This window comes from Euprymna scolopes, chromosome 13, assembly GCF_053919585.1.
Source record: "Euprymna scolopes isolate OS-2025 chromosome 13, ASM5391958v1, whole genome shotgun sequence".
Lineage (NCBI taxonomy): Eukaryota > Metazoa > Mollusca > Cephalopoda > Sepiida > Sepiolidae > Euprymna > Euprymna scolopes.
In genome coordinates, this window is record NC_136494.1 from 48186315 (window position 1) to 48213292 (window position 26978).

The following is a 26978-nucleotide window of genomic DNA, read 5'->3' on the forward strand; positions in this document are numbered from 1 at the left end:
CCGCCATCTTTGTTTCAACATAATGTCTCAACACTTAACAGGTTATGCACCAGGCCATCAACTTTGCTTTGACAGATCAGAATCTAAATTCAAATTGTGGCAGGTGATATCTCTGAGGTATTTAAGAATACAAAAACTGCACAAAGTTATTTAATCTCCACCACAGAATCCTAATGACTCCGAATTTATTGAAAAGAACACAAATATTTTTGCAGAACTGATTCAATGCTTGGACGATAGAAGTCTGTCTCTGATTATAAGAGATGCCTTGGATGATGGGCGTAAAGCGTTGAACATATTAAGAGAACATTATTTATCAAAAGAGAAACCCAAAATTATATCTCTATATAAAGAACTAACGTTTCTAAAATATATTGAAGACAAGATGATTACTGACTATGTTATAAGGGCAGAAACAACAACAAATGCATTAAAACTCTCGGATGAAATAATAAGTGATAGCCTATTAATCTCAATGACACTTAAGTGACTTAAACCATTTACAACTGTTGTAACACAAAAAGACAAACCCATAACTTTCAGTGAATTTAAAGTGGCATTGCGAAGTTATGAAGAGACAAAGCAGATGCTCGTGGACAATAATGATTCTAGCAATATCATGAAGTTCAAAAATGTTTCTCAAAAACCGACACAACCAAATTATGCATCTCACAGCAAATGTTCCGAAGAAAAAGAATAAAATTATCTGCTATAATTATGGACGACTCAATAACAAAAGTTCCCAATGTTGATAGAAAAGCTAAAAAATGAACACCATCAAAAACATTGAGAACTTTCATGAAGAACATACATTTCTATTCACATGTAACTTTGGCAATACAAATGGTAAAAATCTTTTTGTAGACTGGTGCTACAGCACACATCACCAAGGAATCTGGATTTATTAATTTTGATTTGAACTTTAATCCACAGGCATTTTGTCGAACTGGCAGACAGTAGTCAAATAAATGATAAAATATTGAAAAGAGGCGTTGCAAAAATATCACTAAAATTAATGAAGGCAAAATTGGTAACTCTATTCTTAAAAATGCTTTTTTCATATCTACATTTAAACAAGACATATTTTCCATACAGGCTGCTATCAAACAAGGCGCAAATATAAAATTGATATACCCAAATGGAACTGTATTTGACATTAAAGAAAATGAATGAATACATTATTTAAAAGGTATGGTTTCCTCAAAAACTGCCTGTCACAACTTGGAAACCTGGCATAAAATTTTGGGACACTGCAATACAGCTGATATTAAAAAGTTACCAAATGTAGTCAAAGGCATGAAAATAATACCTTTAAACGATCTCCCAAATTGTGATGTTTGTGCACAGGGAAAAATGGTGAAATATATAAGCAAAACACCAGAGAAAAAGCCCATGAAAATACTCTCACTTGTGCACTGTGACTTGGATAAGACTTATGGGAAGAGATAACTTTAGGTATGCATTGAATTTTGTTGATGATTATTCAGGCTTATGGTTTATTTCTTATAAAACAAATCTGACATTATCCTCACCACTAAGAAATATTTAGCTGACATCGCCCTGTATGGCTCTGTAAAATGTATTCGCTCAGATAATGAGACTGAATTTACTAGTAAAGACTTTGAACTTCTATTAATTAACCCATGTATTAAACACAAGAAATTAGTCCTGTATTCCTCATTTCAAAATGGCACTACTGAAAGAGCATGGCGGACCCTTTTGGAGATGGCAAGATGTGTATTTATCAAATTGAAATTAGCACGCACACTTTCATGGCGGCGGCATATATCAGAAATAGATCATTCAATAAAGATTGGGCAAACCCCTGTATGAAGCATTTTGTGGTGTAAATTGAACCAATTGCATATATTTGGTTCAAATTGCTTTGCATTTGCTGTAAACTAAATATTAAAAGCAAAAAAGGTATTTTCATAGCAGTAGTGTAGCTAAAGTAAATGTCACCCGGAGTGGCCCGCTTAAATGTCACCCCAGTTACTGCCACTTCACCCTATGCTGAATGGGAGCGGCCACCACAACACCCCACTCCCCCAATGTAAACAGAATTTTTGTGAAATATTAAACAGTACGTCTGCTCGGTTAATGTTGGCACATTACTTATGGAAAACAGTTAATTAACCTATTAAAAAACTACACAAGTTCTATAATTGAATACTCCCTTCCAAAAAAAAGAACAAAAATCATAAAAGTATGTTTTCGTAAACCACCCATGAAAACTTACTGGTAGCATTATTAGCGTCCTAAGTTCTGAGATGAAAAAAATGAACAAATCTCTTAGTAAAAGACAAATTGTAAAACAAAGCTAGTGTATACTATGACAAGTCACTTAGTAAATGGATGAAATAAATAATGTTTTTATGAAGAAGAAAAAGTGGAGGAATGCCAAAAAGAGAAAACAGTAAAAATCAGTTAGTAAAATCGGAAAAGATGGTTTAAAAACAAAAAGACACATAACGTCTGACCTGCCTTATCCACTCATGAAACAAAGTGAATAAAATAAAATAGAAGAGGTCAAGTGATGATAAATGAATGGATGGAAAAACAAAATTACGAAGAAAAGAAGAAATATGACACTTAAAAAAAAAAAGAAAAAAAAGAAACTGTGAGTTAATCTTTTTGTTTTATATTTAAATCTACCCTAGAAAGAAAAAAACGGTACTTATGCAGTGTTGTTACCATGATTTTTCCGAACCTTCACAAGCATTTCTGAGAAGATATCGAGAACCGGGATATGCCGAGCCACTTTAGCCAATCAAATTCAAGTAAGCAGACGCTAAAAAAAAATTCAAATTTTTTTTATTATCTTTTTATCAAAGTTCACACTTTAATAAAGTTCTTTTTTGCCAAAGTTTCCAGATAATTAACATAATGCATCTATAAACTTTGTTGACCCTACTACACACGTGATAATGAACCACATTGAGAGAATGTGGAGGGAAGCAAGCAAAGAAACAAAACCGAATATGGGACCAATAGGGAACTACCTTACAATAAAAAGCTGGGTACTCTGGCATAATTTGACCCGAATTCTTGTGATTTCCCGTCAAGCCCGGATCGGGCGAGACCGACAATCATCGGTGTCGGCCGAGTGTTGTTCAAATGTTGAAACGCTAATTCGATTTTAAAAAGTTTTCTTTTTTTTTTTTTTAAATGTTTTTAGTAATTTTTTATTTTATGATTAGTTATTTTTAATGATTTATTTAATTTAATTTTTTTTTTTTTTTGTACTTCAATTTCTGGGAGTTTGATTATCCAATGAAAAAGTGATATGTAAATGAAAGCAGACGACATTCGAATTGGAAGAAATCGACTGAACCCAAAAAAACCTGACAAACAATTATATTTTCAGACTCACCAAACAGATCATGACAGGCAAGAAAATAAATCTGTATATGCTAGAAAAACAAATGGAAACACCGTTGCAGACAATCTCATTGTCAGGAAAAGAAATTGCTTTCCCAAAGAATGAGGTGCGTGCGTGCACCCACCAATTTTAAACACAAATGTTTACTAAAAAAAAAGATTGTGCATAAAGGATGGCTTCTCCTGGCGGTGTATCAATGAACAATGTAGACAATCGGTATGATTGCGCACAGGATCGTTTTTTGCACGATCCAATTTGGATATTGCAACAATAGTAAAAATAATCTATTTATGGGTGTTCAATATGGCAATCCTAAAAAATGTTAGAAGAGAATGCAGTTTTATATCCGAACACACGTAGTACACTTATTGGAAAAGCTTTCTGAGAAAAATTTGTCAGGAGTATTTCCTGAGGAATCCCCGGCAGATAGGAGGCCAGAGGCCCAGGGCACACTGTAGAAATTGATGAATCTCTATTCAACCGAAAAAAACATAATGTAGGGAGAATCCTTGAACCTCTCTGTGTTAAAATAGCATAACAAGCAAGAATACGAGACCAGCCGGGATTTTCTGGGTACATATTTACTTGAACTGAACTTATGTGGAGACAAAAATTTGGAAACGATCCTTTTGTCTCCATCATAAATCACATTTCCGAAAGCTACCAGGTTGGGGGGCTTCTTTCCATTTCCTCTACCCATCACCCCCCTTTTTGCTGTTGATGGCCGTTCAACAGTCGACCGAAGTAAAAGGTTCCTCATCTCAAGAAAGTTCTTCCGCTGGCAATTAACAACCGTTAAAAATAAAAATAAAAATCACTATTTCTTTCTATTTCTATGTGATCCCCTCCCCTCCACTTAAAAAAAAAAAAAAAACCTGACTCAACAAAAAGTCTTGAAAATAATATAACAAATACGGTTAGAGAAAAACAAAAAAAATTGTACTTACACCTCACATTTATTTGGGTAAACAACCTTTTCTTGAAGATAATATTTAGATAACTTGCTGTTGATAAATATTTTGCAAAAAAAAATAAAATAAAATGAATTAAATAAACATATTTGCGTTTTTCAAGGTAGGTTTTTTGTTATTTTTTGATAATTTGCATTTGTATTTTTTTTTATTTTCGGTTTATTTTGCTTTTTTTCCTTAGTCTGCGTCTGTTACGCTGCTCGGCTGACACCAATGATTGCCAGTCTCGCCCGATCCGGGCTTGACGGGAAATCACGAGAATTCGGATCAAATTATGCAAGAGTACCAAAAGCTACCTGAAAGAGTTCATATAGAGACAGAAATTCAAAGATTCTTTCCCCTTCATAATGTAGTTCAATATTGCCCTCAGCTTCCTTTCACTTTTTCTACACTCCCTTCTCTACCGTCGCGTTTATCGTGTGCTCTTGCAACAAAAGAAAATTCGCCAACCACCCTACCCTCTACATTAAAAAAAACAAAAACAATCTTATTGATAACTGAGCATAGGACATTCAACCAATGAGAAGCTTCCAACCTCATTATAAAAATATCAAATTTTCGATTCAAGTCAGTTCACTGTCAACCTCCGTCTTGAAATGACTGAATCGTGACTACATTGATTCTTTGCTGCCATCTTTGTTATTAAGAATTACTCAACACTCAAGATCTTGACTGCATTGATTCTTTGCCGATTACTACCGCCATCTTTGTTCAACATAATGTCTCAACACTTAACAATGGGCATTAGAGTGTTAGTGAAAAGACAGAAGTTTGGTTTTGGATGTATTAATGGTAACTAGTTACTTTTTACCCCATTGTACTACACACTCAAGGTCTTTGCAATAATCAGCTTTTGTTTTTGTTAACTCTTTATATCAAGTAGCTTCATGCCTTGTCTTGAGCGATTTCCATAAAAAAAGACCACCGGACAAGGCAGCTTACAAAGATAACGGAAGAATGATTGTGAAAAGGCTTCCACTATGTGTCCCAACTACTTGAACCCCATCACTTCTTCATTCTCAAAACAATGACGGAGACTATCTTCTGAGCCCAATGCCACGTACCATTGAGAGTGCCAAGCCATATGCAATGACCCCACTACAAGCCATGGCTCCAACCACTGTCTCTAGTCATTGTTACAAAAAATGGGACAATATCTCATTGTTTTCTATTAGCTAATCTTACTAATGAAACACTGTTCCCAGTGAACAAATGTAGCAGCAGCAAACAAAAACAAAAACAAAGTTAACAAAAGCAGAAAAACAAGATTTCTGTAAAATAATCAATTTTGATTTGAAAGTTGATTGGTTATCTAAATTCAACTTCAACCAATCAGAAAATAGTTGTCCTGAGCAGATCGATACTTAAGTACATTCGGAATTAAATAACCACAGAATCTGTCATACGGAGAAAAGAATCACAGGTTTCAAAACAAACCACTTGATAGAAGCTTGCAGAAAAATGCTTTAATCATCACAAACCATGCAGACAAAAAATTTTCATCCAAGTTTAGAATAAAACAAGCTACAAAACATCATCGAACAACTACTTTATCTAAGATGTGAGTCAAACAATCTTTTTCTAAACAATCTTTTATCAGGCAGATGATAGATTTTCATCCAATTTTATTTCAAGCAACAAATATGACGTGAGAAAAATTTGTAATTGTTTCAGCTAGATTAGTATTTGTCATCAATGTTTTCAAGAAAGAACCGTAGATTGAAACTTAGTCAAACACTACCATAAAAGTATCACTAGAGTAGAGACAGACCATCACCACCGAGAGAGTAGGCCAGTGAACATGACAGCGTAACGTCACTTCCTGATTAACTTGGAGGTATAGAAAGTTTCCGGTATTCAACCACGTAGTCACGCTAACAGGCATAAAAAATATGGCTACCGATTGTGTTACTGATTGTCCATGGCTATCAATATCTGTTACCGATTGTCCATGTATGTTCTAAAGAGAAAGAACAATTCTCCATTTGGATAATAATTATTATAATTGCATATTAGGATAATTTTAATCTAACAAAAATGAACTCGTTTTTGAACTTTGTTTTCTATTGGATAAAGTCAAATATTTCATTTTATTTTATTTTATTTTTTACTGCAAAACAAACAATTTTTATATAATATTTTTCAGTCTGTTAATTTAATAATAAATAAAACTTTTCACTGAGTATTTCCAAATATTTTAAAGTTAGTATTTTTCACGGCAGTTTTTTCTTTTGTTTACGATCGGTGAATTTTCAATATTTTAGCACCGGGCATAATTTATTTCTTTGAACTATATTAAAAACTTCAAGTTTTTGTTTTTTATAACATTTTAACTGACGAGTTTGTTTTACGATACACATAGATTCTAAAAAGTTGTCAAAAAAACAAATATATGACAAATAAATGTTATCAAAGGCAAGCTAAGTTACTTTTCTACCAAACTGAATAAATTTTTAGTGTTTTTATTTAATGTAAAGTGTTTATTCGGCTCGAAAAACATACAGTGTTTACCGATGTATTTGAAAAATGCAAATGGCGGTATGCTTGCGGTTGCACACGTTAAGTTTGGGAAAACAAGTTTAAACAAAAAATTATACAAAATACTGTTAGAAACTCACTCAATATATGTTACTGTGACATAGGTGGGTTTCTAACAGTATTTTCTATAATTTGTTTGTTTGAACTCATTTACCCAAACTTACCGAGTTCAATAGTGAGCATGTCAACATTTTTCTTTTTAAAATATATCGATAAGCATTGTATGATTTTCGAAGCGATTACAGATTTTAAAGTGACTAAAACCACTAAAAACCTTTCCAGATAGGTAGAAGAGTAACTTATCTTACCTTTGATAACATTTATTTGGTATATATTTGATTTTTTAAACTTTTTCGAATCTATGTGTATAGTAATACAAACCCAAAATTTAATTTAACTTGGAAATAATATTTAAAATACACGTGCGTACCCTTCACAAGCACCTTTATTATTTATCACAATAATAATAGTAGTAATAATAAAAAACTGGTGTAGATGACATTAACTGGCACCACACCAACTAGTTGTGAAGGGTCAGGGAGGATGGAAAGACCGAGGTGGGAGAGTACTAACCAAATCTCCACTGGAAGTGTGCAGTTCAAATCTGGTACCTTGGGGAGGCATTTTGTCACCCAACCCCCAGGAAACACCAATGGTCGATGCCAACGAGAAATCAGTGTTGCGATAACATGCAATCATCTGCATAAGTGGTCAAAAGGTGGAGAACACTGGAAATCTGGGGAGACTTGTTGTCACTTGGTCTCCAGGGAACACCACAGGTTACTGCCAGGGAGCGATCACTGATGATAGCCTGTGAGACAACTAATACGCTACACATTTTGATGAAAAACATGGGGAAAAAATGGACATAGAAGAACAGAAAACCAAAACTTTAAATATAATTTCTATATTTAAAGTAATAGTTATTTAAATATTTCAGCATATAATCTTGTGGGCAAAATCTAGCTCCCAATAAGGGGTACTTTGGATAGGAACAAAAATAATCTCAGTCATGAAAGATTTCTCCTCCACCGACCGAGGACAGAAAAGGTAAAGTGTAGCATCAAAACAGATACGACACTGTGATCTTGTTCCGAAGGGCAAAAAATATTTGTGTTTAATGTTTCTTTAATTGTTTGTTCCCTAAATTCATAATTCAGTTTTATCAGTATTAAATTGTATATTGCTTTAAAATTACTTAATTTTACATAGATAATATTTATATTTCATATTGAATAAAGTTCAGTTTCAGTATTAATCAAACTGTGTTCCTTTTTCTTTTTAAAAATGTTTTATTGCTCTTTTTCAAATGGCCCTCATATATTACTGGCAGTCTGACAAATCTTACCTACGAGGGGTGTGCAATAAGTAATGCCCCTGACCCACAGTAGAGCAATGAAATTGGGCACAGTTATTAGTCTTTCTCTACATAGGAACCACTTAGAGTTATGCATTTCTCTCATCGTTTAATGCAGCTCTGTAGACCGATTTTGTAGAACACACCAGGTTGGTCCTCCAACCACAACGTGACTTCAGAAATCAAGGCTGCATCATCTGGGAAACGCTTTCCTTTCAAAAGCAACTTCATGGCTGGGAAGAAGTGAAAGTCAGGAGAGTAGAGGATGAGGGAGGATTTCATAACCACACGCCCGTGCTTCTGACCTGGCGACATGCGAGTTGTGGACCGGAGCATTGTCCTGCAGGAGGAGGATACCTTTGCTGATCTTGCTCTGCCTCTTGATCTTTATAGCTTCCCTTAATTTCCTCAAAAGTGAAGCATAATAGGCTCTTGTAATTGTGGTACCGCTTGCCAGGAAATCTGTCATCACTACTCCGTCCTTGTCACAGAAGACTGTGAGCATAATCTTGTCAGCGAAGGGCTGCACCCTTGCCTTCTTTGGAGGTGGTTAGTCCAAGTGCTTCCACTGCATTGACTGGGCTTTGGTCTCCAGATCATAGTAATGGACCCAGGTTTCATCCTGTGTAATCAGTCTTTTGAAAAACTTTGACTCATCTTCTTGGCACATCTCCAAATTCATCCTCGAGCACTCAACGCGTTCTTGCTTCTGTAATGTTGTGAGCAACCTGGGAATCCATCTGGCAGACACCTTATGCATATGCAAATGGTTATGAATGATAGTTTCCACAGACTAAATAAAGACTAATAACTGTGCTAAGTTTCGTTGCTCTACTGCTATAGGAAGTGGGTCAGCGGCATTACTTATTGCACACCCCTCGTAGTTCTCAATCTCTCTGCACTCTCATCATACATCTATCCTGATTTCATGATTACACAGGCGGCAGTCGTTTTTCTTGGGTGGTCTGTTGCAAAAGTAGGGCTTCTTTAGAAACATGGGCTTTTACTTTTACCTCGGATAAACCATATGACTTTGTATCTGTTTCATCATATATCAAACTCTGACCTGTTCTCTGGAGATTGTTTTCAGAATCTTACTTCGATGAGAGGCGATTGTAGGGTGAGGGGTGCTAGTCTTTCACATCTCGGAGCATTCTATCCATCAGTATAGATGTGGTGCAGCAATTCTCTGCTACTAAGAATGTTCTTCCCAATGAAAGAAATACCAGCTTTTTATATGCTCAAATTTAATTGTGTCTTAATTTGCATATGTCATCTTTTCATTTCCTATTCGTCGAGTTTCGAGTTCGAGTGTCGAAGGCCATGATGGCAGAAATAGCTTGTCACTACACGAGGGAGAGAGAGCTTAGGTCTCACATCTTTCTTTATAGTATCGATCCATTGTTATGGTACACATGTCAATTGATCGGCCATGTTGTGAATTGATGCAACCAATGTCACGTCTACTCAAAATCCATATTCCTATACCAATGTCCATCCATGCCTGGAGTTCTTGATCATAATCTGGTCAAGTTCCGCAGCCACTTGATACTCTTGCAGTTCATTACGCAGTTTTTCACGTGGGCGATTATGTGCCCATTTTCATGCCACTGTGCCAAGCATGCGCGGAAGTGCATAAGCGTATGAGTCAGGCCTACCTGCGGTGAAAAGCAAACCCGGGACCTTTCGATTACAAATTAAGTCTAAATATAAACTACACCCATCTTGCCCTAAAGTGACGAGTTAGTTTCGCCCAAGACTATAAAAAAAACAAGCCGATAAGTGATTGAAGGTTGAAATACACTGTTGTGAGAACGTGCCTCGCGTCATTGCATTTCGTATTGTGGTGTGTTGATTCAGCAAGATTGTTCGGTGCTGCGTGGGAATGTGTGTGTCGATTCAACGATATTGTTCGTAGTGTGGCATGTCGATTTGGCGTAGATGTTCGGAATTGCGTGTGGTAGAATTCTTCCTGTGATTGTCTCCCCTTTATTGTAAAAATCCCACAATCCCTTTTTTTGCCCCAAATAAAATTTTCTTCTTTCTATCCGTCCACATGAATCTTAACCCATTTCCTATTTCAGTTCCACCTAAAATGCACCACTCAACATTGTGAATGAATTTGTTTAGGACCGTGCCGTCACTTGTGAAAACAAATATATATATATATATATATATATAATTTTTATTTTTCTGGTGCTCTGTCTCCCTCATGTAGCAACAAACTATCTCGGCTATCAGAGCTCATACCTGTATTTGATGGCAGTGAACCCAGACAGTCAGTAGTAGAGTGGTTGGAGAAAGCTGAACTAATATGTCAGCTTAGTGGGGTGAAGCACATTGAGTGCGTCATTCCGATGGACTTGTCCAGCATATGTCCGGTGCATATGCTAAGTGACGAAAAGCGGGGCGATTTTAATTATACACTGTTTACAGCATTTGCTTAGGATCCTTTCGCTGCATTGAAGGAGTTTGCAGCACGCTGCCTCCAACCAGGTTAAACAGTCAATGTATTTTTGGCAAAACTAAGCAGGCTTGAAGTCCTGTTTGGTAGCGTATCGGATCAATGCCTTCAATGTGCATTCATTGCTGGATTGCCAGAGCATGCGGAAGACTTGTTACGAGCATCCTCCCAGATGGAAAACCTAGATCTATCACACGTGCTGGTGTAGGGGACTAGGATATATAAATACCCCAATCCCGTTACAAAAGAATAATGGAACGAATGGAATTGAAGGAAACAAAGACTCAAGTAATGGATAAGATAAACGTCGTTTATTTGCTGTTGAAAGAAATGAACATTTTAGTTATAACATGTCCGTGCGTATGTAACCAATGTCCGTTGCAGGACTGCTGTTATAGCAAGAAAAGGAAATGTGTTTTCATCTCAAGTTTGGGTCATTATTGTTTGTTCGCGCGTGGGAATTGAGGTGAGTGTTGTAGTGGAAATGAGAATCCAGCATGTAGGCAAGGAAGAGGATATTAGAGTTGTCATCAGTTAGTAGTCAGCTACGCGAAGGTGTTCTTAGTGGCCAGTAGTAGATGGAGAGAGAAAGAGGGAGAATGTATACATACAGTCATTAGCTCGTGCCCCATACATAGTAGGAAGTGGGCGTGAGGTGCGCGTGCGCGCGCCGAAACGGCGGCGGCTTGTTAGCCCAACCTCTCTCGTTGAGAGTTGGTCCTGAAGAGAGGATTAGAAACAGCCTATCTCCATGTTTTATACTCGCTTCTGGAGTGTCTTTTGCGCATGTGTATTTCCTTAGAAAGCGGAAGTGACGTCGTCCATGTGTGTGTTCGTGTTCGCGTGTGTGAGTACATGTGTATACGTAAGCGTGTGTGTATATATACGTGAATGTGAGTGTATGTACGCGAACGTGAATATGTGTACCTGTGTGGACGTGGGCGCGTATGTTTGTGTGCGCGTATGTATATGACAGCTTGAAATATGAATGTGTGTTTTGTGTGAGACTTGAAAAAGGCTCGTACACTGGCACGCGCTCATGCCATTTTAAAGAACTGCGCAGGAATTCCACAGCAAGCTGCATTAGCTGCACGGTCAACACAAATTTCAACTAAGGAGATGGAGACTTCCAGCAGTGTTACAAGTGTAATGGACTCAATCATAGAGCAAGCGATTGCCTACTGGATAATGTGAGGAGAAGAGATGTTAGTGTCAAGCATCGACAACCTATCACGTGTTACCGATGTAAGCAGCGAGGGCACATTGCTAGATTTTGTCTGGGAAACGAGCAAGGTGGCTGTTGAAAGTAAGTATGATAACTCTTATCATGTACCCTTTTTATAATTACCTCCCTTTTACATTATAATCCCATAATCCCTTTTTTTACTCCCCTCTTCCTCTTCCTGTCCCAATAATAAAAATATACTTCCCTTTATACCCGTCACACACGTATTCGTGTCCTCCTTCAAATAGTTGTTCCAGTTCCTTTTCTCTTTTCACTGAAACGCAACTCGCAACAGGTTATGTGCCCAGGAGAGATAATGGAAGCCGATGGAACAGACTTTTATTTGATGGAGATGAAACCAAATACAAAATTTGGGAGACAAAATTTTTATGACATTTGCGCATGCTCAGCCTAAAAGACACCATTTTAGGTATACACCCTAATAAAGATGGAGGCAACATTGAGAGAAATGAAGATGCTTACGCCGAACTTGTACAGTTTCTGGACGACAAAAGTTTATCCTTAATAATGAGAGAAGCTACAAATAATGGGAGAAAAGCTCTCAAAATATTATGCGAACACTGCGCAAGCTAAGGAAAACCAAGAGTAATCTCCTTGTACACCCAACTCACATCTCTCAAAAAGAAAGGAGACGAAAGCATCACAGAATACGTGATAAGACTGAGACAATTTTAACAGCTCTGAGAAATGCCGGGCAAGCAGTTGACAATGCCCTAATTACTGCCATAATATTAAAAGGACTACCAAGCTGCTACGACCTTTTTTCGATTTATGTGACACACAGCAACAAAGAAATAACATTCCTGGAATTTAAAACAGAACTCCATGGTTTTGACGAAACATTGAAACATAACATCCAGTCAACAAGTGACGAAGTGATGAAATTGACATCGTCTTTTTCAGAGAATACGATGGAGAGCCCTCACCACCATGACGAATGTGAAATATCGTGCTTCACATGCGTCAGAAAAAGACATTTATCGAAAGAATGTCCCAACAACAAACACAAACAGTGAAGCAGTGGTGTAGTTACTGAAAAAGTAACACCCATAAAAGGGAGTTCTGCCGTTATAAGCGAAAAGATACAATGAAAAAAGCAGCTGACACCGAAGAAAATGCCTTCGCATTCAAAGTGAAGGACTACTATTATACCCGGAACTTAATACCGCATACGAACCTACTAGTCGATGCAGGGGACACTTCGCACATTATAACAGACGCAAAGAAATTTAAGAATTTCGACCTAACATTCCTTTCTGAGAACCACTACATGGAGTTGGCAGACGGAACTGAAACCAGTGGCTTCGCCTTAAAAAGAGGAGATGCTGAAGTTTGCCTTTTAAAAACTAACAGAAACTCCATTCCGACTAATTTAAAAGGGACACTACTTATACCTTCATATCCATATAATATATTTTCTGTGAAAACCGCGATCCAAAACGGAGCAACAGTTATTTTTGAAAAAGATCGGAATATACTAAAACATAAAAACGGAATAAAATTCAAAATACACGTGCGCAACAGACTATACTTCCTAAAAACTATGGAGGAAGGAAATGCAGAAGACCGTTGTCATCAATGCCACGATATCCACACGTGACATAAAATACTCGGCCATTGCATTTACGATGACATAACAAAACTACCCGATGTGGTCGAAGGGATGAAAATAAGACTGCAAACAACAAAAACTGCAACGTCTGCATCAAAGGAAAATTTTCCCAGAAAAGAAATAAATCTCCCGATAAAAGAGCGACAAATATTCTGCATTTAGTACATTCAGACCTAGCCGGCTCCATAGAACCAGCGGATTTAAATGGGAACAAATACGCCATCTCCTTCACTGATGACTTTTCTGGTGCCGTATTTGTATATTTTATTAAAAACAAAAGTAACGCCACACTTGCCACTGAAAAATTTCTCGCAGGTATTTCCCCATACGGCAAAATAAAAATAGTGTGGTCGGATAATGGTTTGGAGTTCAAGTCAAACAACTTTGGAAAACTACTCTGCCATAACAATATAAAACACGAGACCTCAGCGCCATACTCGCCTCATCAAAATAGAATGGCCAAAAGAAACTGGTAAACTCTATTCGAAATTGCAAGATGCCTTATCATAGAAAGTGGCTTACTGAAAACACTGTGGAGCTATGCAGATATGGCATCTGCAGTTATGCGGCACAGATGCTTCAATAACCATCTGAAACAGACACCCTATTACAACTGGGAGAAAATCGGACTTATCAAGAATGCACATTTTCGGTTTGCCTTGCTATGCCTATTCCAACATAAAAATAAAGCTAGACCCAAGGTGCCAGAGGGGAATCTTCATCGGATACGACAGAAACAACCCGGCACATCTTATCTACCACCCAGAAAATGGGAAAGTGTGTAAATACAGACTGGTAAAAATCACCAACAACGCCAACAACCAACACACTCAAACACAAACCCACCCATCAAGCAAATGACGCAAAGTTTCCCCCAAGAAACTTAATAAAAAATTTTAAGTCAAGGGAGAACCCTGAATGGTCCAATTACTGACAAACAAACCGAGTGTACAGTAGAAACTAGCTATATGCAAAGATACTCGATACGCAAGCACAAAATGCCCAGCTACCTAGAAGACTACGTGGCAGTAGTTCAGGATGGGAGTGGCCAGGCATTAATCGACACTGACTACTACTACAAGGCCTCACACGGCATACCCTGCACTTACAGAGAAGCTGTGACTTCCCCAGTGACACACCACTGGATCCAAGCGATGCGGGAAGAAATTGACTCCCTAAAGGAAAATAATGTATACCATCTAACACCTTTACCCAAAGGCAGAACGACACTAAGCGGTAGATGGGTGTATAAAATCAAAGAAAACGCCGACGGGTCCCCTAATTACAAGGCCAGGTTTGTCGCAAAAGGGTACAACCAAACTTAGGGAGTAGACTACACCGAGACTTTTTCTCCGACGGCTGATATCTCATCGATCCGCATGTTAGTGCAAATAGCTGTCCAATACAATCTAATAGTACACAAAACGGGCATAAAAATGGCGTATCTCCATGCTCCAAATCTTTACCCAAAATCAGGTGGACCATTGTCTATATATGCGACACAACGGCAAAGAAAAAATTATCATCGTTTCATGGGTCAATGATTTAATCAATGCTGCCGATAACATCAACTCACTAAATGACACCAAACAGTCGTTAACATCGGAATTTAAAATGAAAGACCTGGAAAAGCTGTACCATTTCCCCGGAATAGACTTCAATATAACCAAAGGTTATATCCAGATGAACCAAGAAAAATATGCAACAAAAATATTGGAAAGGTTTTACATGCCCAAATGCAAACCTAGGACGACCCTATGCAAGCAAAAATTGGATGTAGCTGGCGAAGAGGGTGACATGGTTGACCTTAGGAAATATCGTGAGGTCGTCGGGAGTTTAATTTGCCTGATGGTCTGCACCCGACCAGACCTATGTTATATTGTTGGGAAATTGTCGCAATATTTGTCCAAGCCACGAGAAAAGTATTGGGTGGCAGCTAAACACATACTTAGATACGTAAAGGGTATGGCACGACACCAACTGCTCTACGCAAAAACAAATCACCCAATCCATCTAATCGCATACAGTGATGCCGATTGGGCGTCTGATCAACGAGACAGATGCAGTACATCCGGATATTGCTTTAGCCCAATCTAGAATGGGTCACCTATTTCCTGGAAGTCAAAAAGGCAACCTACTGTCACTCTATCCACGTGCGACGCTGAGTACATAGCGCTGGCAAAGGCCACCCAAGAGGGACTATATATTGTGCAACTATTCGAGGAAATGGATTCACACCGAGAACACGTCCACATCAAAATATTCGGAGACAGTCAAAACGCTATTGCGCTTTCTAAGGACCCCATTCATCAGCAGAGATGTAAACACATCGACATTAAGTACCATTTTATCAGACAAGTTCTGAATAACAAAATGCAAATAATTTACTGTCCCACAGCAGACATGATCACCGACATCATAATCAAACCTCCAACCCGGATGAAGCTGGGTAAGTTTGAAAAGTTTTTATTCAGACTCTAAACTGATGCTAATCTTCTCTCACATATCTTTCTTTTTTTAAAGAGAAAAAATAAATAAATAAATAATAAATAATATGCTGAGAGCAAGTAGGGGTGTTGAAAGTAAGTACAATAACTCTTATGATGGACCCTTTTATGATTACCCCTCCTTTTACGTTGTAATCCCATAATCCCTTTTTTTACTTCCCGCTTCTTCCTTTCCCAATAATAAAAATATACTTCTCTTTATACCCGTCACACGTCCTCCTTCAAATATTTGTTCCAGTTCCTTTTCTTTTTTCACTGAAATGCAGCTCGCAACAGTGACGAGAATATAGTGCCAATCATCCCCTTAACCGGTGTAAATGGCGCATTGGCAGTTATCACTGTTCACATCAGTGGATTGCCACGTACACCTCTAGTGGATACTGGATGCATACAGTCACTGGTTTGCAAGTTGTGTTGCAAGGAATGGATGAGGAAAGTGATCCCTCTGCTCACAGCAGATGGAAGCACACTTAGCTGCTGTGGAATAGAAATGGTGCAAGTGAACCTTGGTGCAACACAAAGCATTAGCATAGAAGTCTTAATTGTGAATGGATACTTGCTGGAATTTGATTTATTGCTTAGGATGGACGCAATCAAGCGACTGGCAGGAGTAGCTGTGTCTAATGAAGGTGAAGTGACCTTCCCACATTTAAGCAAGACCAATTTTGCTGCTATCACCATCACTGAGCCTGACTTCTCTGCAGAGTATGAACAGAACACTCGGAAGTGGACGACACCGTGGAAATGGGCTGGCGATCAACCTCTACTTATGTTGAAAAATAGACTTGCAGAGTATCCAGCTCTAACACGAGAGAAATAGACTTGCTGAGTATCCAGCCCCAATGTGAGGAATATGATCGCGAACTGCAGATGTGGATTGATAATGGTTGGCTGCTGCCATATCCTGAGGACGAACTTGGCCCCCATAAAGGTCTAATTTCCCTCATGGTTGTTGTACAGGTGAACAAACAGAAAGTCCCGCCCATTATGGATTATCGGGAGCTAAATAAGTATGTGGACATTCCTATGGCCAATGCGGATGTTTGCTTACAAAAATTTAGGGAATGGCGACAACAAGCACCAAACATTGCAGTGTTGGATCTATGCCAAGCCTATTTGCAAGTACCTGTTGATAAATTTCTGTCGCCGTTCCAAACAGTAGAAATCAAGAGATAGCGATATTGTCTCACCCGCCTCGGATTTGGGCTTAACGTTGCCCCTGTAATAATATGGGCGATTGTCAATGCTGTCCTCAGCCAGGATAAGACTATAAATACAGCTACATCTTCGTATATTGATAACATTTTTGTGAATGAAAGTATGTGTTCTGCGACTCATGTCAAGGAACATTTGGAGAAGTTTGGTCTGAAAACAGCTGAGACTGGGCTCCCACGTATTGGGATTACGTGTCCGTAAAATTTTAATGGCAGCGTGCGAGTGACCTTCCAGCAGTGTCCGATAAACTTACTCACCGAATTGTATTTTCAATGTGCGGGGAACTGACTGGTCATTTCCTGGTATGTGGCAGGTTACACGTCACAACAGCATTTGTAAAATGAAGAGCAAATGTGATGATGACTGGATGGGATTATGAAGTACGAGACCCTATTCTAGCACGGATGATCGAAGACATTTGCTTGAGAGCAGCTCAGGATGATTCAGTGAAAGGTGACTGGTATGTCTGTGGAGAAGATGTTAAGTATGGGTTGACGCTAGTTCCATTGCTACAGGCGTGGTTGTGGAAAGCAATGGTTCCGTAGGAGAGGACGCAAGCTGGCTCAGAGCAGTGTATGAAGACAAACATAAATTTAGCTGAGCTTGATGCTGTGCTGCAAGGCGTCAACCTTACATTACAGTGAAAATCCAAAACTATACATCTACGAATGGACTCTGCCTGTATATATCAGTGGATAACTGACATCTTATCCAGACAGACGAGAGTGCACACCAAAGTAGCCTCAGAAATGTTAATTAGGCATTGCCTCTCCACGCTCTAAAATTTGTCCTCGGAAGATGCACTAAAAATCGATGTAGTGCTTGTTAAGTCTCACAATAACAGAGCTGACCAACTTACTCGAGTACCACAGTGGTGGTTAAATGAGATCCGTAAAACGACAGAACCCAGAGAACTTGTGTGTGCTGTGGCCACTGAACATGAGCACGTGTCTCAGATACAGATAATTCATCGGTTTAGTGGAAAGCACACGGTACTTTATTAAGTTAGCAAGTCCACTAATAACTGAAACTGAAGTAGAGTCAGTGGTTGGGGATTTTATTGAATGCCAGTCCATAGATCCAGCTCCAATGCATTGAAAGCCAGATAGGTTTGATCTCCCAGAAACCTGGAGCAAGGTTGTTATGGATATAACCCATTTCGGCACTCAGTTGTACTTGATTTTCCCTACATTAAAAACCATTGTTAGAAATGAAAATTTAGTATATTGATCCTATCAAAATATTGCACTCTGGATTGGAACAAGAATTAAAATAGTCTCAGTCTAGAAGAATTTCTCCAAGGACAGAAAACATATTAACAAAATGAGTAGACAGGATGTGTAGCTGGTGAGAAAGAGAGAGGCGATCAGTTTTTGAATTTCAAAATGGTCAAAATGTTTGCTTTTAGATAAGGGGTTCTAGAGACAACAACTTGTGTACTAAGACTAAATTTTGCTCTAATTAGGTGTCGCCCAATTGAGAGAAATATTGGAGTAATATATTTCTGAAATGTTAAAGAATTTAGTTTCAAAAGTTATTTAATTGAAATAAATATTTTAACGTTTTATTGTTGATGCTATAGTGTCTATTTGCAATGAAATAGTCACTAGAAACTTTAAAGTATAATTCATAAATATGTCAATTTTAGTACAGGTTTTTATAAAAATATTTAATAAAAAATATTACTGATGCATATATTTGTAGGCATTCTGTGCAGTTTGTTGCCGTGGTGGTGAACTCTGCTGCTGTTGTTTGGTTCAATGTGGTCGGTAAGCTAATGCTCATTATTATAAGATTGAATTAAAGAAATTAAAAAAAAAAAAAACTATTAACTTGTTTTTACAAATTATGATAGTTTGTTTTTAATTTAGATTTTAATAAATGCTTGTTCTATCATTTGATTATTTTTAATAAATTTGGGTTCTATAATTTCATTATTTTTAATAAATGTTGGTTCTATAATTTAATTATCTAGCTATATATTGATAAAAGTGAATGTGTGTGTGTGTCTGTGTGTGTCTGTATATATTTTCTGATGCAATAACTCTGTGAATTTTCAGTCTAAAGACTCTAAATTTGATATACAGGGTACTGAGATTTTGGAAAAAATTTTAATTCGTTTTCGGCCAGAAATTTGGCTAGAAATTTGGTTTATTTGAACGATTTGACCTTTGAGAACTCTACCAAACTCCTCTGCCAATTTTGGGTCTAAACACTTGAAATTTTAGATATAGGTTCCTTGGACATGGATCTAACTTTGAGCCCTAAACAATAAATGTTCAGCGGTCATAATAGGGGTCAAAGTTAAAAAAATTGGACCTCTGCAGTCTCTACAAAATTACTCAGACAATTTCTGATCTAAACATTTGAAATTTGACATGAAGGGTATTCAGAGATAGAACAAGCTTTTTAATCGGTTTCAGTTGAAAATGTTTAGTTACCAATACATAAATGTATGCATGTGTGTTTGCATGTCTGCCGAAATCTTTCAACAAAGGCGACAGGTTTACCAAGATAAGTATCGTTTGGAAGATCGACCTTTCAGAAGACAAATATAAAAAAATTGGCTGAAAACATTAGTAACTTCACCTTCAACTGGGCACTTTCCTACAGGGGGCCGGCACTTTTTTCGCCGATATTTTCGAAAGTCATTCTCTCCTTTCAATTGTTTAGCCTTGAGTGAAACTTACGTCACTGCCGGTTTGGCAGTGGTCGTAACAGCAAAGACGTCATGTTTTTTCACCTGTTCTTTTCCTCCTTTGCAGTAGGGGTCCGACCTTGTCTTCCTACTTCCACTTTTTATTTTTTATTTTTTTGCTCAAAACACATCTCCAAACACCCGGGCAACACTGGGCTAAAATGCTAGTTATTAATAAATGTTGCTCCTATAATTTCATTATTTTTAATAACTGTTGGTTCTGTTATTTAATTATTTTTAATAAATGTTGGTTCAATAATTTAATTATTTTTAATAAATGTTGGTTCTGTAATTTAATTATTTTTAATAAATGTTTGTTCTATAATTTCATTATTTTTAATAAATGTTGGTTCTATAATTTCATAATTTTTATAAATGTTGGTTCTATAATTTCATAATTTTCATAAATGTTGGTTATATAATTTCATTATTTTTACTAAATGTGGGTTCTATAATTTCATTATTTTTAAGAAATGTTTGTTTTTTAATTTCATTATTTTTAATAATAGTTGGTTTTACAATTTCATTATTTTTAATAAATGTTGGTTGTAGAATTTCATTATTTTTAATAAATGTTGTTTCTATAATTTAATTATTTTTAATACACTGTGGGTCCATAATTTCATAATTTTTAATAAATGTTGGTTCTATATTTTCATTATGTTAAGTAAATGTTGGTTCTATTATTTCATTATTTTTAATAAATGTTGGTTCTTGTATCTCATTATTTTTAATAAATGTTGGTTCTATAATTTCATTATTTTTAATAAATTATAATCTAATAAATGTTGGTTCTAAAATTTCATTATTTTTAAGTAATCGTTGTTCTATATGTTCATTATTTTCAATAAATGTTGCTTCTAATATTGCATTATGTTTAAGTAAGGGTGGTTCTATATTTTCATTATTTTCAATGAATGTTAGTCCTATAATCTTCTTATTATTAATTAATGTTTGTTCTATAATTTAATTATTTTTAATATTGTTGGTTCTATAATTTCATTTTTTTAAAATAAATGTTGGTTCTATGATTTCATTATTTTCAATAAATGTTGATTCTATAATTTAATTATTTTTAATAAATGTTGGTTGTATAATTTTCTTATTTTTAACAGATGTTGGTTCTATAATTTTATTATTTCAAATAAATTATAATTTAATTAATATTGGTTCAAAAGGTCCATTATTTTTAAGTAATGTTGGTTCTATAATTTCATAATTTGTAATAAATGTTGGTTCTATAATTTCATTTTTTTTAATAAATGTTGGTTCTTTAATTTAATCATTTTTAATAAATGTTGTTTCTATAATTTCATTGTTTTCAATAAATGTTGCTTCTATAATTTTCTTATTTTTAATAGATGTTTGTCCTGTAATTTAATTATTTTTTATAGATGTTGGTTCTATAATTTCATTATTTTTAATATGTGTTGCTTCTATAATTTTATTATTAGTAATAAATGTTGGTTCTATAATTTCATTATACATGTTGTTTCTATAATGTGATTATGTTTAATAAATGTTGGTTCTATAATTTCATTATTTTTAACAAATGTTGGGTCTATAATTCATTATTTCATCTAAATGTTGGTACTATAATCACATTATTTTTAATAAATGTTGATTCATTATTTTGTATAAATGTTTGTTCTTGAATTTAATCATTTTGATCAACGTTGGTTGTATAATGTCATTAATTTTAATAAATGTTTGTTCTATAATTTAATTATTTTTAATAAATGTTGATACTATAATTTTCATTATTTTTACTAAATGTTGGATCTATAATTTCATTATTTTTAATAAATGTTGGATCTATGATTTCGTTATTTTTAATATAATTTTAATAAATGTTGGTTCCATAATTTAATTAATTTTGATAAATGTATGTTCTATAATTTTTATAAATGTTGGATTTATAATTTCATTATTTTTAATAAATGATTGTTCTCTAATTGCATTATTTTTAATAAATGTTGGTTCTATAATGTCAGTATTTTTAATAAATGTTGGTTCTATTATTTCATTATTTTTAATAAATGTTTGTTCTATAATTTCATCATTTTTAAGAAATTTTTGGCCCATAATGTCATTATTTTTAATAAATATTGCTTCTATAATTCCATTTTATTTAATACCTATTGGTTATATAATTTCATTATGTTCAATAAATATTGGTTCCATAATTTTATTATTTTCAAAAAATGTTGGTTCTGTAATTTTATTATTATTTATAAATTTCGGTTCTATAATTTCATTATTTTTAATAAATGTTTGTTCTGTAATTTCATTATTTTTAATAAATCTTTGTTCTATAATTTTATTATCTTTAATAAATGTTGGTTCTATAATTTTCTCATCTTTAATAAATGTTGGTTCTATAATTTCATTAGTTTTAATAAATTTTGGTTATATAATTTCATTATTTTTAATAAATGTTAGTTCTATAATTTCATTATTTTTAATAAATGTTGGTTATATAATATCATTATTTTTAATAAATGTTGGTTCTATAATTCAATTATTTTTAATAAATGTTGGTTCCATGATTTCATTATTTAAAATAAATGTTGGTTCTACAATTTCATCATTTTTAAAAATGTTTGGCCCATAACTTCATTATTTTTAATAAATGTTGCTTCTATAATTTCATTATTTTTAATACCTATTGGTTATATAATTTCATTATTTTCAATAAATGCTGGTTCTATAATTTCATTATTGTCCAAAAATGTTGGTTCTATAATTTCATTATTTTTTATAAATTTTGGTTCTATAATTTCATTATTTTCAATATATACTGGTTCTATAATTTTATTATTTTCCGAAAAGGTTGGTTCAAAAATTTCATTATTTTTTATAAATCTTGGTTCTATAATTTCATTATTTTTAATAAATGTTGGTTCTATAATTTCATTATTTTTAATAAATGTTGTTTCTATAATTTCATTATTTTTAAGAAATTGTTGTTTTTTAATTTCATTATTTTTAATAATTGTTGGTTTTATAATTTCATTATTTTTAATAAATGTTGGTTCTAGACTTTCATTATTTTTAATAAATGTTGTTTCTATAATTTCATTATTTTTAATAAACTTTGGTTCAATAATTGCATAATTTTTAATATATGTTGGTTCTATATTTTCATTTATTTTAGTTAATGTTGGTTCTATAATTTCATTATTTTTGATAAATGTGTGATCTATAATTTCATTATTTTTAATAAAGGTTGGTTCTTTTATCTCATTATTTTTAATAAATGTTGGTTCTATAATTTCATTATTTTTAATAAATGTTGGTTCTATAATATCATTATTTTTAATAAATGTTGGTTCTATTATTTCATTATTTTTAATAAATGTTGTTTCTATAATTTCATTATTTTTAATAAATGTTGGTTCTCTAATATCATTATTTTTAATAAATGTTTATGCTTTAATGTCATTATTTTTAGTAAATGTTGGTTCTTTAATTTCATTAATTTTCATAAATGCATGTTCTTTAATTTCATTATTTTTGATAAATGTTGATTTGCTAATGTCATTATTTTTAATAAATGTTGATTCTATAATTGCATCATTTTGAATGAATGTTCGTTCTATAGTTTCATTATTTTTAATAAATGTTGGATCTATAATTTTCTTATTTTTAATAAATGTTTGTTCTATAATTTCATTATTTTTAATAAATGTTGGTTCTATAATTTCATTATTTTTAATAAATGTTTTTTCTATAATTTCATTGTTTTTAATAAATGATGGTTCTATAATTTCATTATTTTTAATAAATGTTGTTTCTATAATTTTCTTATTTTTAATAAATGTTCGTTCTATAATTTACTTATTTTAAAAAAATGTTGGTTCTAAAATTTCATTATTTTTAATAAATTTTTGTTCAATAATTTCATTATTTTTAATAAATGTTGGTATTATACAGTGGCGTAGTGATAGTTTTTGCCGCCTGGGCTGTCGGAAAATTTGTCACCTCTCCTCTGCTGGCATATAATTAGTCGTTTTTCTCCCTCCCACTCATTGGGGGACATATAGTTACATGTGCACCCCCTCCTCCTGCTGGCATATGATCACTAGGGCAGTTTGATTTGCAACTTTTTTCAGAAAATCAAGATGGCACTGGTGATGATAGTTGGGATTTGATGTAAAAAGAACACATACTAAAAATTAGGTTTCTATCTTGAAAGGAATATTGAGCATTTAATTTTTAAAATCCTGACGGAAAATGCTGAGAAATCCTTAATTTTCATAACATTTTACACGAAACTGACTTCAAAATTCTACTATTTTTATAAAAAAATGTAATTAAAATTGATATATTTATATGAAATACATTGAAAGAAAAATAAATACATAAATTATAATTTTAATTATGAATCACAACTAGCAAAATATCTTAACTTTTACTGCATTGATTAAACAAAAATTGTAAAAAAAGACTCATTAACGACTAAGTCTTTTAAATTTCACACTTGAAAAAGACATGAGAACATGTATTACACAATATAACAACTGGATACAAATTAGAGAACCATGTATTTTAATTTTTTATTGAACGTAATATAAACTATGTTATAATAGAACTAAATTGTTCTGTGTAATTTCCTTTTCAGGAAAATGAAGGTCTAATTTGGTGTCACAATGATTTTGTAATAATGTGTATGTCTTGCTTCCTGCCCATATACAATAGGGCAGGTTGATTTGCACTGGTATTATCAATCAAAATTGCTTTAACAGTATTGACACTGTTATATTCTGTTAAAACTGTGGCAACATCTTGAGCTAAGAGAATGCCAGTTGTCCCCAGATTCGGTATCCCTCTATGGATAAGATAATTGCTCTCCGTTCCTGTTTCCATGGTGAAAGTTAAATGGCGTTCTGCTCTTTTATTTTTCACTATCTTTTTCCCACCATTTTCATCCACAGCTTCTTTGTATTGTAAAGTGTCCTTATCAATTCTACAATCAATTCCAACACAAAGTAGATTTTCATTCTGATGGACATGCTGCAAATTACTGGATAGTTTTATTCTAGCTTTTTCTCTATCAATTTTGGATTTATCTAAAATTATGTCCTTCAAATTTAATTTTGGGTGAAGAAGGCTCATATGTTTAAGGTCCAGCAGAAAGGCATTAGCTAGACAAGCACCAAGATTGGAAAATACATCACCTCTGATGAATTCCATAGAATATCTTGGGATTTTTAAAAGGCTGTAAGGTCCTTTTAGCTGTATTCCTGGATCAAAACTGTCATCTTTTGTTCCTTCACTAGAAGATGACTGTATCAAAATATTTGGGGAAGCTTGTTCCTGTCTTTCATTCTGCCTCTCCAGTTTACCCACTTTAGCAGACTTTTGGTATTTTTTTATAGTATCTTTATCGATAGGTCCCAGTTGATAACTTTTGGCCCTTTTTTTTCTCTCTGGTCTTTTAAGTATGCTCTGTCCTCTAGTGGAACCTGAAAATTGCAAAATTTGCATGTTTAATAATAGATTCAGAATAAATAAATACAAATATTTTATTATATTTTCCACAAAAAGGGAACATAATTGCAGGTGAAACTATACAATTGATCTTACCTTCTTGTTAGGAGGACAAGTGCAGGTTATGTGCCATGTTTGACAATTTTCTGTTTTGAACAAAGTCATCACATCTCAAGACAGTAAGTTTACAGCTACAAAAAGATATATCAAACAGTCTGTCTAGCTGATCCTTCATTTTTTCACTTTGGTTGCTGTAAGAGATTTCCTGTCAATCTTTTTGTCCCTCGTATAGAAAAATATATTGGCCTTCTATCCTATATAACGTTCTCATTACAAAGGCAATTGTGGATTGACAGCTTACCAAATACTAATTATTTCCTTGGCAATTAAAAATATCACTATTTTGAAAAGTGGGGATAACTGTTTTCAAGGAAATAACTAAACTGATAACTTGTCATAAAGTTGGGGGTGCTGTTTCATCCAAACGACAAGGTGGACCAGCAAATCTTTGTGACCCACGAGTTAAAACCAAACGTCGTGCTTTTACTGACATTTTAAATCTGAAAAGTAAAATAAATAAATGGATGATAACTGAAGGAAACTGTTTTAGGCTATTTTCTAGTTTCATATGTAAAAAAAAAATAAGTGCTAGTTATGATAAGAAGTAATGAAAAACTTTGTAGAGTTTGGTCTGGTTTGTCTCTTCAATACATCTAATTGGATTAGATGTATTGAAGAGACAGGACCAGACCAAACCAGAGTAGTGTTTAGTTCAGACATTTTTTTTAATTTGCGCGATTTCAGGAAGATAAATATTTAATATTTGTCGATTGCCGCATGTGGGTTAGTCTTTTTCCTATAACATCTGGGGGGGGGGGCGTTCAGCAGTAAATGAATACTATCCCGCGGTCAAACTTGACCTCATTAACTCATTAAAACGGGCACCTGCTAAATCCAAGTAATTAAATGAATTCAAACGTGTTTCCGTTAGCATCTCGCGGTGGGGCAATGGTTAATGTTGCACATTTTTTTTTTCGCACTTTAATTTACAACTTTGCCTCAAGGGTTCAGGTTCGATCTTTATACTTTCTTTTTTTTTTTAACCCCCTCGCCCAAACACCCGGGCAACGCCGGGTACCCCTCGCTAGTATACATGAAAGTATATATTTCTTTATAATCGTACATCTATATATATTTAAATAAATATTATTTTCATATCTACAGACACCAGTATCTCGTGCTTACGCAATTGTCAGTGTATGAAGTGAGAATTACTGCTGATCAGGAGATTTTCACCCAGTCACAAAATCACTTGATTCCATAGGCTATCATTCTAGCAGAATTAACACGAGAATTGAGGGAAATTATGAGCCTATAAATGCTAAGTCGGCGTGCATACATAGTAAACAGTATGAAAGTATTTAACGACCAGAAAATCAGAATAAGGTTAAAATGGATAGAATTCATGTTACCTGTTTTTTTTTTTTTTGACATA

General features: G+C 34.4%; 1 protein-coding gene across 3 annotated transcripts in view; it reads left to right on the forward strand.

Annotated features, from left to right (window-relative positions):
* The window catches only part of LOC145292012 (DNA (cytosine-5)-methyltransferase 3B-like), a 667010-nt gene that overhangs the window by 440736 nt on the left and 199296 nt on the right, over nt 1-26978 (forward strand). For all 3 annotated transcript variants that reach the window (XM_080138008.1, XM_080138009.1, XM_080138010.1), the window contains one exon: nt 18997-19061. In XM_080138008.1, coding sequence (XP_079994134.1) covers nt 18997-19061 — 65 coding nt within the window. The remainder of the gene's footprint in view (nt 1-18996; nt 19062-26978) is intronic.